Here is a 12,229-nt window from a genome sequence, read left to right as displayed (position 1 = left end):
ATCCCTGGAAGTCCTACCAAGTGAGGCTGGATTTATGGATCCTCACAAAGTGTGCAGATTGTTTGGAGCTGGCTGGCTGCAGAGTCAAATAATTCCAACAGCCTGTGAGCACTCAGAACAATCACTATGGCTAACCGTCCACAGGCAGAAACTCCTTCACCTCCTTTCAAACAAAGGCACGTGCAGAGCCCAGTTCCTCTGCAATAAAGTTTGAGGGCAGGGGAGACCCTGAACCAGACAATTTATTATTTCTTCTCCCCTAGACGAGAACAAACAGTGTTGTCTTTGTCCTTCCCAAGCTGCAGAGTTTATGAGCACAGCCTCCTTTTCCTGGCAAGAGGCTGTTAAACCCATTGAAGGATGTGAAGAAATGAGACTGGTGGCCCCTGGCTCTGTGCTGTTAAAGGTGTTCCCTGCAGTGAGCTAGCAGCAGAGGGCTCCCCCACAGCAAACAGCCCCTGGGAGGGATTGCACTGGCAGGGCTGGCTGCGGGGAGCCAGGTGAGGTCAGGCTGCAGCAGCGCCCAGGACTGCTCACACCCAGGGGCTTACCAAAACCTGTCTCCTGCCACTTAGAGCAGGGCAGATAACAGATGCAGATTATCTCATGGGAAAAGACAGAGCTTTATCTGTGGTACTGGCAAGGCCTCTGTATCCTCATTTGTCCTCACAAGTCTCTACAATTGGAGGCTAACTAAGAATGAGGCAAAATGGATTCCAGCTCAGCTGTGACTTTCTAAGAAGCAGGCACACCTCCCAGTGAAGTGGGCAAGTAAAGACTTCAGCCACACATACAGAGAGAGCAAAAGCAAAGGGAAAAAGCTCTCTTTGCAGGCTCTATGATCTCTAATAACAACTTCAAGCCATGCTGGTTTCTACTGTAGCTCAGCAGCACCAAATGAATAGTTAGCACTGGTTTAGCAGTAATCCACAAGACAGCTCTGGGGACAAATGGAAACAAAGGGCTGCAGCTCTCAGAAGAGCAGAGATGTGACAACCATTGCATAAAATCAGTGCAAAGCTTCAGCTCTGCCAGGGTGGCAACTGATTCAGTTTTTAAAAGTCACTGCTACACACACTGCAAATATTTTCTGTGACACTCTAGACACATCCACCACTTGACACAGCATTTTTGTATCACAACAGCTTGCTCAGAGCAGATACAATGAGTTTAAAAAGAAGCATTTGCAACAGCTCCCAAGCAACTACCACTAGTGTTATTTGGCCTGCAGTAAAGGACAATACCTGCTTGTGACCAAAGAATAAGCAGAGCCACAGAGGTTTTAGCTCCATGAAACCCAGCAATAGGCAGTGCACTGAATTGCTTTGGGTTTGCCTTTTTCCCCACCTTAGAACCATCAACAGAGACGCCACAAAACTCTGCCCGAGTTCAACACACACCAGAATTCATAGCTGACTTCACTGCCAGCTGGCCCCACTCTGGATGAGTGATTTCCAGCATGCAATGACTCCCATGACAAAACTCCAGACACAGTTTCTGGTTTCCTAGCAGAAGGTTTCCTGGACCCCAGGCACTCCTGCACAGAGCTGTGCTCTTGCTGTATGAAAGCCTGAGGGAGGGAGATTTGTGTCTGTGCATCAGCAGAGCAGAACCCAGACAATGCACATCATTCCCCACCGTAAAAATGGAGACATGAGGAAACCAAAACCCCAAAGCAAACCTCCCAGGCCTGCATGCAGAGCTCCCACAGCCAGGCTGCTGCTGTTACTGCTGGAAAGCTTCCAGGTCTTAGCTGTGAAGTGGAGCTCTCCACATCTCACTGGGCCTTGCCAAGAGCCTTACAACTCTCTCCTAACACTATCACAGAGTAGGGCCTTTCCAATTTGGCAAGGACACCATGCAAAAGAACAGAGGAGAGCCTCCCCACAGAGATGGAATTTCCACAGTGAAAGGGCAGTGCAGGGCTGCTGCTTACTGACATTTGTCATTTGGAGCACACCATTTTGACATCTGTTTGTTTGGAGTCCATTGGGCCACTGACCAGTGGGAGAAGAAAACACAGCTGCACAGCAGACCATTTCCTAATATTGGATGGGGACAGAAGATGCAATAAAGAGGAATCCTCTCCAGCATGGATGTAACTCTGTGCAATATCTGACTCTCATCCCATTTCCAGCAGAGACTACCAGAATTTTGCTGCTAAATCTCTAGGCAACAGGCGCAAGCTCTAAGCTCTTTAACCTGGGATGTCTCTTCCCCTCCTCCCTTTCACATTTTGAGTTTCATCTCTTTATTGCTGGGAAGTGAAGAGTTGCTCACTGCTAAGAGCCTTAAGGCTAAAAATAGTGTCAGGCCAAGAACCCCTGGATGGGGGATGAGGAGGAACTCCTTTTGGTTTATGGTGCTGTTCCTTAACATACCCAGCAGGGATGCAATTACAGCGTTAGACATCTCCCAGCTCAGCGATGAAAGCTGCTTGTTTTCTACAGTCCAACCACCTCACTCCCTTCTGCTCACACATCCTCAGCCCTTCTCCACAAGGCCAAGGCTCTACCTGCCCAGGCAGACTGTAAGCACCTAGTTAACAAGTGTGTCAGTGGCACACAAGCCCCAGAGGGCTCCTGCTGCCTGTGCCCAGACATTAAAATAAGTAGATGTGACTACTAATGGAATGAAGATGGGCTGAGGAGGTGATGCCATTTGCACTCAGCTCATGTTCAGAGCAGCTTATTGGTGCTGAAAGGACTGGGAGTGACCTCCTTTGACAGACCTCTTCACATACTTACTGTTTGCACTCAGCTTTTTCTTTGTCCCACTCCTCACTTAGTTGTTGCACAATAACTTTGGAAGTGTCATCTTTGTTCAGCGACCACAAATCTTTATCTTCAAGGGGTTTTTTGTACCCCAGAACCACCATGCTGCACACAGAGAGAAAAACAGCCCAGTTCATGTTGAACAGCAATATTTAGAGCACTGCTAGTAACTCTTGGACTCTCTCAGGCTAACAAAGGCAAGATAAAACATCCTCACAGAAAGGGTGATAGTTATAGCTCCACCTCTCTTTCTTCCCTGTGTTGATGTTTGCAGTTTGCCTGATGTCAGTTTTGCATCTCACACACAGCAGGAGCAGCCTGTGGCAATCATTTGTACACACTTTCATGTACTTTCCCTCTGCACAGAAAAGGTCTCTATAAAAAAGCCCTCAGCCAGGAACCTCAGCAGGAAACAAGCCCCATCCCCAGGTGGGTGAAAGGCTGCCACAGTTAATCTTGCAGAACACAGCCTCACACCCTGGTTTCTGCCGCAGCATGCAGTAAGCACAGCCAGGTTCTGTACCCTCCTGGCCATCCATGCCAGACATTGCAATACTCTTCAGAGGAGTTTGAGCTGCTCTGAAAGCTGCTTCTAGAAAGGCAAACACTGGAAGTGCTGATACCACTGCACTGAAAGGGCATCCAGCACCAACTTAGAGAGGAAAAGCCCCTGCACTGCTAACCCTGCACCTATCACAAGCAGAGGTTGAGGCTGTCAGCTGTCCAACAGCTGGGAAAGAGAAGCTCACCTTGTGAACCACCAAAAGGTCAACCTTGACAGGAAGCCCGCTGTAAGCTCTGGACATGGATTCTGTGGTGAAGAGGGAAACAGAGTAAAGCAAAACATTTCCCATCATTTGCCTAAGAAGCCAGCCTGTGCTGCTCAGTCTGGGTGTTGGATGTATTACACGTGTGCACCTATGGCCTAATGAGACATGGAATGGATTCCTTTCATGACCTACATCATGCAGAACTTTGTACCTTTAAGAATTACTTCATATTCTGCCTTTACACCACAAAAAGCCAAATGTCATTCTATAGCTTCTGAAATGTTTGTCTTAAGACATGAATTAAACTCTCTCAGCTTGCCTCAAACAAATTCCCTTACAGAGACCATCATGTGAAGTGAAGAAGTTTCAGCTGTGGCACTGCTGTGACACCAGGGATCCCTTCAGCAAGGAAGGGCTTTCCATGCCTGTTCCCAGCACACAGACCTTGGCTGTCCCCACAACCCTTGCAGGCTCCAGCTCACTCTAAAGCAACGCTAGACAAGCTGACCATCACCTCCACAGAACCCACCCTTGAAATAATTCAAAGTGCACTTCCATGTTCACAAATGGAATTTCAGCTGCTGTCAAGCAATAAGCAGAGCTGCTCCCACCACATTGTCATTACTGATGGCACACAGAAAGGCTTCAGACCTAGCATTGCTCTCCACTCCCAGGGCTTTGTGAGAGGGTCACTGGCTGCTGCAATTTCAGTGACAATCCAGAGCTGGTTTCAGTCACCAACTGCTCAGTGGAAGGCTCAAAGCATGACAAAGTCTGCAACATGCAACCAAAGTAAGAATACTTACAGGGTCTGTACTAACAGGGGAGAAGAATGGAGGCTTTTCTTTCATGCAGGAAAGGATCAGCTCAACGATTACCAAAGCAAAGTAGATGTAAAATGTGGTAAACCTGAACCTTTCATTTACATGGCCCTAGAGGGGAAAAGAAACACAAGAAACAATTGGGGTTGTTGTCCTTCCCCACCCTCCCACCACTCTCATATTCTCAGGTTTTTCCCAGTTTCTTTTGCCCATTTCTTTCTTCCTCTAGAGCTGAACACTGCAAAGTGGCTACCAGCAGGAATTCTCTTACCAAAGTATGCACAGGCTCTGCACAGTGCCTAGGAACAGGCTTATCTCCAAGCTTTTCATTAAACTATGTCAAGTTCAAAGTGCTTACACATCTTCCCTGCATGCAGGCACCCTGTGGAATCCAGGCTACATGACACCTGTTCCGTTACCTCCAGGGGTTCTCACAAGCCCCCATGTTAAGCGCAGGAATTGTCAGCCCAGATCAGAGAACATCCATTTGCTTTTGCATCTCCTTGCTGATAAGCAGGCAGTGCCAAACACCTCCCGAGGAAGCTGCAGAGCAGCACTCTGCTGCACAGCACCAGCTGCTCCTGAAAGATTTCCTTTCCTACTGAGCCTGCAGTTGCCTTACAACGCCTTGCTGAGGACAGGTCCCTCCTACGGCTCCTTCATGCCCTGCTGTAGCCGGGAAGGCTCTCATGGTTTGTGACAAATGTTTGAACTTTAAGTGCAGGAGGAAGAATATCTGGTCCTCCGCAGTGGCAGGAGCAGAAGAAATGTTCCTGATGGCTGCTCTAAGGCTCTGCACTCGTGATTTCAAGTTGATTAAGGATTCAAACATTGATAGACCAATATTTGTACTTATTCACCACCACTACAGCTTTAAAACTGTCTCTAAGTGATGTTTGAAAGAGCCTCCCCAGGACTGCAGCTGTTCTCTCAAGTTCTGCTGTCGTTTGAGGTTGAGCTCAACCCCTGCTACAGCAAACGCCTTGCTAAATGGGCAATGCTCTAGCAGGCACCAAAGAGCAAGCACATTAAAAACCCTTCCAGAAAGCAACCAGTGCTGACTCCGAGGAGCAGCAATCACCTTAATGTTTCTCAAGTACTCTTTTCACTCCCAGACATTGATGATCTAATCACAGAAGCAATCTGCTTTGCCCTACTTAGTGAAATTTGGGCTGTGAAGAGCACAACTTCCTCACTGTGGCAGAACTTGCTGTTTGCAAACAGGAATCACAAGTCCTCTCCCTCCAACTTTCTGTTCTCTCTTTGCAGCCAGGGTTGGAGTCCAAAATGTTGTCCTCAGCACACCAGGCACCGACTAAAGAAAGCCCAGGGCGCTGTGTGCTGGGTTTAAACTGCCCAAGAGGAAAAGGAACACTGCACATTACAATGTGTCAGCTTCAACTCATCCCCACTCAGACGTGGTAGGGGAAGGCGCCCGCACAAGGGAAAAGGGGAAGAAAAAAAGAGGAGAAAGAAAGAAAGAACAAAAGAAGTCTGATGCATGACATCTGCACAGTGCTGGTGCAGTCCTCACAAGTCTGTCAGGTTTCCAGTGTATCTTGGGGCTAAGCAGAATCTGCTCTCTGACATTGCTTGAGAAGTCCCAGTTCCCTTCAAGTGACACAAGGCTGTGTCAAGGCAACTGAACCAAACCTCTCTTCCTCCCTGGCAAAGGCTGGCCTCAGCTCTCACTCCCAACTGGGTGATTCATTCCCTTCACAGAGACCTTACTGCTACCTCTCCAGCTGCTAACAAGGGTGGCAGCTTACCTGTGCTGCTGTAGCCATGATCTTAGAGCGGAGAGGCAGCACAGCACAGAGCACAGACAGAAACCAGAAGATAATGAGCACTCCAGAGGACTGAACTCCTCTCAGCCTTTCATGCTGAATAAGCAACGTAGCTAACAGCTGTAAAAGAAACAGAGGGGCACATGAACACAACCCCACCCCTCTGCTCCCCTTGTTCCTGCTCTCACTTGGCAGCTCTTAGAGCCCTAGTTGGCAGCAGGACCTCTTCAAAACAAGGCCCCATCATAACTCTCAGAGGACAATGGCAAAGCCTCCTTTATCTATAATATTATGAAATACTTTGGTTTTACTGTTTTCAGAGCTTCACCTCCAGAATTCAGCCTTTAAACCAGACTTTGTACCTGTGGCTAGGCAAAATCAAGTATTAGCCACAAACATTTTAAAAGGAATGTAAGAGCTGCCATTTCTCCAGTCCAGATGGACACTCATGACTTGTCTAGCAAATAGGAGTTTAAAATATCTGACCAAGGGAATTCCAAACTTAATGGACAAATTTTACTGCATCATTTTTCATACAACAGCCACAAAGGCAATTTGGTCTCTGTTTAATGAAAGAACAGCCAGCAGTGCTTTCAAAGCCCAGTACAACACTGAGTAATGCACAAGCTAAGCACTATCTTATCTCCTTCTTTAGGCAAAATCATCCAAATTCTCTCCACACCTGGATCACAAGCCTGGAGAGATGGGAACAAGGTGGGAGGCACAACAATGTCTCCATTATAGAGATTTTATTTTACATAGCAGAATCTACCCAAGGGAGAGGTCTGCAGCTGCAGCCTTTGGGTAAGCAAAACTGGCAGCAATAACCAGTACTGACATCCAGTGAAGAGTCCTGGATAAGGCAGCAGAGGAGTCTACTACCTCCCCCATCTAAGAGAGTTGCTCTCACTGGTCAGAGTGAACAGAAGCTGCTACCAACCACAGTGATGCCGACGATCAGCGGAGTCACGAAGTACACCGGCGCGGGGGCTCTGTTCTGCAGGAGCTCGTGGAAGGAGTAGAAGAGGTCTGCCCAGCTCACACACCACAGCAGGACACCCAGCAGCTGAGAGGACCCAGACACAAACAGCATTTGGTAAATCACCAGGGGCAATCAGAAGGCCGGCAAAGTTGTCAGGATTCAGACTGCAGCAAGGTAAAGGTGTGCAGAGCAGTGCTGCTGGCAGCTCAGCTGCAGCCAGGCCAGTGGCACTGCCCCCTGTCCTCACACCAAGGACCCCATCCCTGCTGCTCTCTGAGGGGCTTGCACACACACCCAGCAGCAAGACTCTTGTATTTCTCTGGGGCTTCAGTTTTGTTTAGACACCCAGACAGCACCCAGATCAAAGGCAGGCATGCCCTACAGCAGGAGCTGGAACTGTTCTCAGGAACAGTCCCAGCTCTCCCATGGCCAATGCAAAATGACTGCTTGCTTTCCTGGGACCTGGCCATTGCTACACCAGCTCTCTTGAGCACAAGATCTCCCACAAATCAGAAGGAATTTCATTTAAACTCTGCTGCAGGACTTGCCTGAACACTGATCTCATGCTAAGGAACTCCAAAGTTACTGATGGAGCACTGCAAAGAGGTCCTCACCGTCTTGAACCTGCTCAGCACAGACAGCACAATGTACCCCCGGCTGTTGTGCTTCAGGTAGAGCAGGTAGAAGGGTAAAGCACTCCACAGGTAAATGCTGGGGATCCATGCCAGGATGGTGTTCTGGAAACACGGAGTCAGGTCTGGATTATCAGTGTGCACTGAAAGGTTTGAGTCCTGGAAAAGAGGGGAGACATTTATTAAGGGAGAGGCAGAAGTGCTGCAAACCAGAACAGCTGCTTGAAGGAGCTGTGCCTAAATTCTGCTGGAGTTAGCAAATTGCCTCAGTAGAAGCTTTCCAAAAATACCCATCCCAGCCACTTGTGGTTGAGCTGCTACAGTAAAGGGGCTAAGTACAGTTGTCAATACTGGGCAAAGCCAAACAGTCTTCTGCCCTCCTGTACCCCAGATTTGGACACAAGCTCTGTAGCAGATGAACTCCCTGTGTTTCTGTCCCTGAAGAGGCTTAGTTACAGCTGCTGATACCACAGCATTCCTCAGGCACTCCCAGCCTGGGGTGCAAGGGCTAAGCAATGCTCTTCAGGCAAAACCCTCAACCTGAGAGCTCATCCAGCAAGACGGTCCAGCACTGGAAAATTCTGTCAGATCAACGCTGTGCTGACCTGGGGAAAACCCCTGCAATTATGACTAGGATTTTGTCCTTCTCGCTCACTGACCACTCTAATCACTTCCCTCTTGCAACAAAAGCTACCAGGAAGGCATTGTCCATGAAGGTAGGCACGGCAGGGGTGGGGGGCTGCAAACAACGCAAGCAAAGCTCTCCATCTGTGACCTTGGCCACCACAGCTCACACAGGCAACTTGTGCCTAGGACTCAACAGCCACCCTAGCTCAAACATTTCAGCACACACAGCACAGGTGAGGGGAACTTGGTTTTAATCAAACCTGCTGGAAATTCACAACTTGCACTTTGCCACCTGAGAAGGTACCTGAAAGGTGATCAATAAACACTTGCAGGAAATGTAACCTTAGTGCACTCTGGTTACAAGCTGATGCTGTGACTGAGTTACCTGTGGCTCAAACCCATTAGCTGTGCACCTGAACTGAGCCCTTTGCTGTGGAGTTAGTGCCTCTCCAGTAAAGAAGTGGCTCCTTTGGAGGCACAGAAGTATGGGCTAGGGGAATAAGAACATTCCCATTTACCTAGACAGGTATGTCCAGACCTAGGGAAAACTTCAGCCACAAAACACCACCACAGAGGCCATTAGACTGCAATTCAAATACAAGGGCAAAACCAAATCAAACTGCATCCACACATTCATCTGCTTCTGTGTGCTCCTGCAGTGAGCTGGTCTCTGGCTCCAGAAGGGAAGATAATGTTTAAAGAGCACCCATGAGTGAATCACCACCAAAACATTCCAGCATCTATAACAGGATAAGCTCTTCTAGCAGCCGCCCTGCCTGGGACAGAAGATGCCCTCTAGAAGCTTGGACCTGAAGAGCTCTTTAGCTGTAAAGCAGGAGCTTACCTACTATCACTTAGTCAACAAAACTCTAATTTCCTCTTTAAATTACATGTGGTTTAGCAATGGCTTCAGCATGGTTGCAATTGTGCTCCTTTTGCTTGCTGGCAAAAATCCTGGAAAAAGGCAAGCTGGGCACAGAATAAAACAAAGATCCTGTTTAAGGGAAAAGTTATTGGTGAGAGGGGAGAAAGCAGCACTCTTAATTTAAACCTTTCATTGAGACCAAAATGTCCAGAAATGGCTTTCTGTCTGACAGCCACCTCAAAACTGCCCCAGATGTCCATTAACTGCAGAGTGAGCACAGGCTGCCTATTGTATCCCAGACACAGACTGTGTGGCTGCCAAGCCATTTAAAGGTTTTCATTAACTCTTATTTAAACAAGGCAAAGGACTTGCATTTCTGAACACAGAACTGCAGCTGGCCAGAAAGCAAAAATTCTGTCCTTTAAAAAAAAAATAAAAAATCAAGGCAGATTTTGAGATTTGACTGAGTTATCCCTGAGAATAAAAGTGGAACCTTTCCAAAATCACATCAAAGTCCAAGCAGCAGCACCCACCCCGTGACCAGCAAGAGTCTGCTGCTTCCACGGCACATGGGAAACCAGGAAGGGAGCTGGAGGAGAACCCTAACTCCAAGGTGACAGAGCTGACTACTGGCTCTCTTGGGAATGGTTTCCCAAGTCCAACTCCATCCTGGACTAGCCAAACAAGAAGCCCTGGAGCAGATCTGCTTTGCCCTTTCAATGGATTGGTGTTTTCTAAGAGCCAGGCTCTTCCCCTCCTTGAGCACAGAAAGAGAGTTCCTGCTAGGAGATGGTGCCTGAAACGCTGCAGCAGTGCAATTCCTTGCACGTTGCTTGCTCTGCCTAAGAGTGGCCTGCAGTGGACTAATGCTGCTGTGCCATGTAGCAGGGGGCTCTGCTGTGAACTTTTATTGCTCTTTTTGGATCTGGGAGTCTGAAAGTTGTGTTTGTTACCACATTTCTCACCAAGCGGGATCTGCTTTCACAGAGCTGGCTTTGTAAACATCACACTGGCAGCATACATCCGACATCTACTCTGACCCTAAACTGCTCATTTTAAGTCAGAACATGACATGAAGGCTCAGCACACTCGATGGTGACCAAGCCAGGGCTGTTACACATTGCTGAACAACCCTTCCATCCAGCAGTAAACTTGGAGGACTCCACCCATGAGAACAAACACAAGAAGCAACAGCCACAGGGACACAGCAGCTCTTTGACTCCTACCTTCAAGGCTTTGCCCTTCCATATTCTGAACTCTGACCTGGTAAACTGAGCAGGATGAAGTGCTTCTTGGGTCCTACGTGGATGGAGAATGAAAACATCTGCCTTGGGCTGCCTGGCTTGGAGGGTTTCCTTTGGGCTCACTAATGAAATGCTGATGCTGGAGAGCACAGAGGGTCCATGGCTCTGTGCTGCCCCAAGAGCTGCTCCCCTTCCTCTCTGCATCACAGCTCTGTCCCAGGGTCCACGTCAAGGAAAGCCCACGGAAAGCATTCTGCAGGCAGCTCTGTGACCATCACCTGGCATCTCAGAAGGGGAAACATCCAGCAGCAGACATTGAGAAAGGCCACTTCATCCCAGAGCATCCATCACAGCTGCCAGCGGACTGCCCCCAGGGAGGCTAAGGGCAGTAACCTGAGACCTCTTCCTGATACAGCCTTGCTCTGTGCTCTGGGCTGCCTTTTCTATGGCCCTGTACAAGGACAAATACAGGAGTGGGTTTCCCTGTTTCAGCCCAGTGCGAGGGTGGGTGTGGGGGAACATCCCTAATTTGAGCCATCTCAGCTCTTTTCAGCTGAAAGGAATTGAGTTAATTCAAAGATCATAATGAATGCAGCTCATTTAAGAAGAAATAGGAACAGCTGAAACAGCTGTAGATGAGGTGGCATCTGCTCTATTTTCTCCCCACCCTGACTCCCATTTGAAGCTGGCCCTTGCAGTTGGGCTGCTGTACAGTAACAATAAAAGGAACTGTCACCAAAACCTTCTCATCAGTGCTGCTCTGACCCACAAATTGCTTGCAGTGATGCTGAGGTTCAGTACCCAGTGAAGGCTGGGAGTGTGGGGGCTTGGCAGAGCAGGACACAGGTGATGGCTATCCCAAGCACCACTCTGCAGCTGCAGAGACATTCATTAGGGGAGCACCAAGTCAAACACAGCAGCAGGCTAGAGGGCAGCCAGAGGTTCTGGGTGCTGCTGAGCTTCAATGCCAGGATGAAGCCTGGTTCCTCACCCAGACTCACCCAAGCTTCTGCAGCACAGGCAAGCTCAGAGTTCATTTGCACAAACCACACTCAGCTCCCAGGCCACAAACCTGCTTATTTCAGTCATCTTTGCTCAGAAAAAGTGTGAAATGCACAGCCTGGCCCTAACCCACAGGAGTAGCTTCAGAAAAGGAGCTTGCAAAGCACCCCTCCAGGTACCCCCAATGGAGAACATCTGCTCCTGTGCCCCCCACAGCTTCTCAGTCATTCTCTCTTCTCTTATCCTATCCTGCCCTGCAAGTGTTGTGAAGCCAAAAAGTTCAGAGATACGGAAAAGATGGCCTCAGGTGATAGGGTAGGAACACATCAGAGACAGCAGAGCAAAGGCAGAATTGTGCTGGATGCTTTACCCCAAATCAGTTGCATGCAGCTTCTCTCCAGTTCTGACTAAGCAATGTAAACATGAAGCTGCAAACTCGATTTCTGACCCCCGCAAGCTCCGTGTTTCTAAACGAATCACATCCAGCCATGGTCTGCACAAACACCCTGAGCCGAACCTGCCCAGGCAGTGCTGCTCTGAAGAGCTCAGTGCCTCACAAAGGAGGATTACTTCTCTCTTTCTCTTTTTTTTTTTTTTTTTTTAATTGCAGAAGTGTCAAATTTATTCTCAGAGAGAAAATAAAGAAATTATTACATCTGGAACTAAATGACTTCGACATTTGAAACAGTTTTCCTTCTCCTCTTACTCTGTTCCAGCTCACAGCT

General features: G+C 48.4%; 1 protein-coding gene across 4 annotated transcripts in view; it reads right to left on the bottom strand.

The window, feature by feature from the left end:
* Positions 1-12,229, bottom strand: part of ABCC3 (ATP binding cassette subfamily C member 3) — a 39,343-nt gene that overhangs the window by 21,592 nt on the left and 5,522 nt on the right. For all 4 annotated transcript variants that reach the window (XR_010988874.1, XM_068150969.1, XM_068150970.1 and 1 more), the window contains exons 2-7: positions 7,749-7,925; positions 7,093-7,218; positions 6,135-6,272; positions 4,351-4,476; positions 3,524-3,585; positions 2,748-2,879 (exon numbers count right to left, since the gene is read on the bottom strand). Coding sequence is in view for 3 of the 4 variants with exons in the window: in XM_068150969.1 (XP_068007070.1) it covers positions 2,748-2,879; positions 3,524-3,585; positions 4,351-4,476; positions 6,135-6,272; positions 7,093-7,218; positions 7,749-7,925 (761 nt within the window). In the remaining variant the exon portion in view is untranslated. The remainder of the gene's footprint in view (positions 1-2,747; positions 2,880-3,523; positions 3,586-4,350; positions 4,477-6,134; positions 6,273-7,092; positions 7,219-7,748; positions 7,926-12,229) is intronic.

Source organism: Melanerpes formicivorus, unplaced genomic scaffold (genome assembly GCF_026170545.1).
Source record: "Melanerpes formicivorus ecotype bairdi unplaced genomic scaffold, bMelFor1.0.p_v2 SCAF_21, whole genome shotgun sequence".
In the NCBI taxonomy this organism is placed as follows: domain Eukaryota; kingdom Metazoa; phylum Chordata; class Aves; order Piciformes; family Picidae; genus Melanerpes; species Melanerpes formicivorus.
Note: the sequence above shows the minus strand (reverse complement) of the source record. Positions and strands in the feature narration are given on the sequence as shown.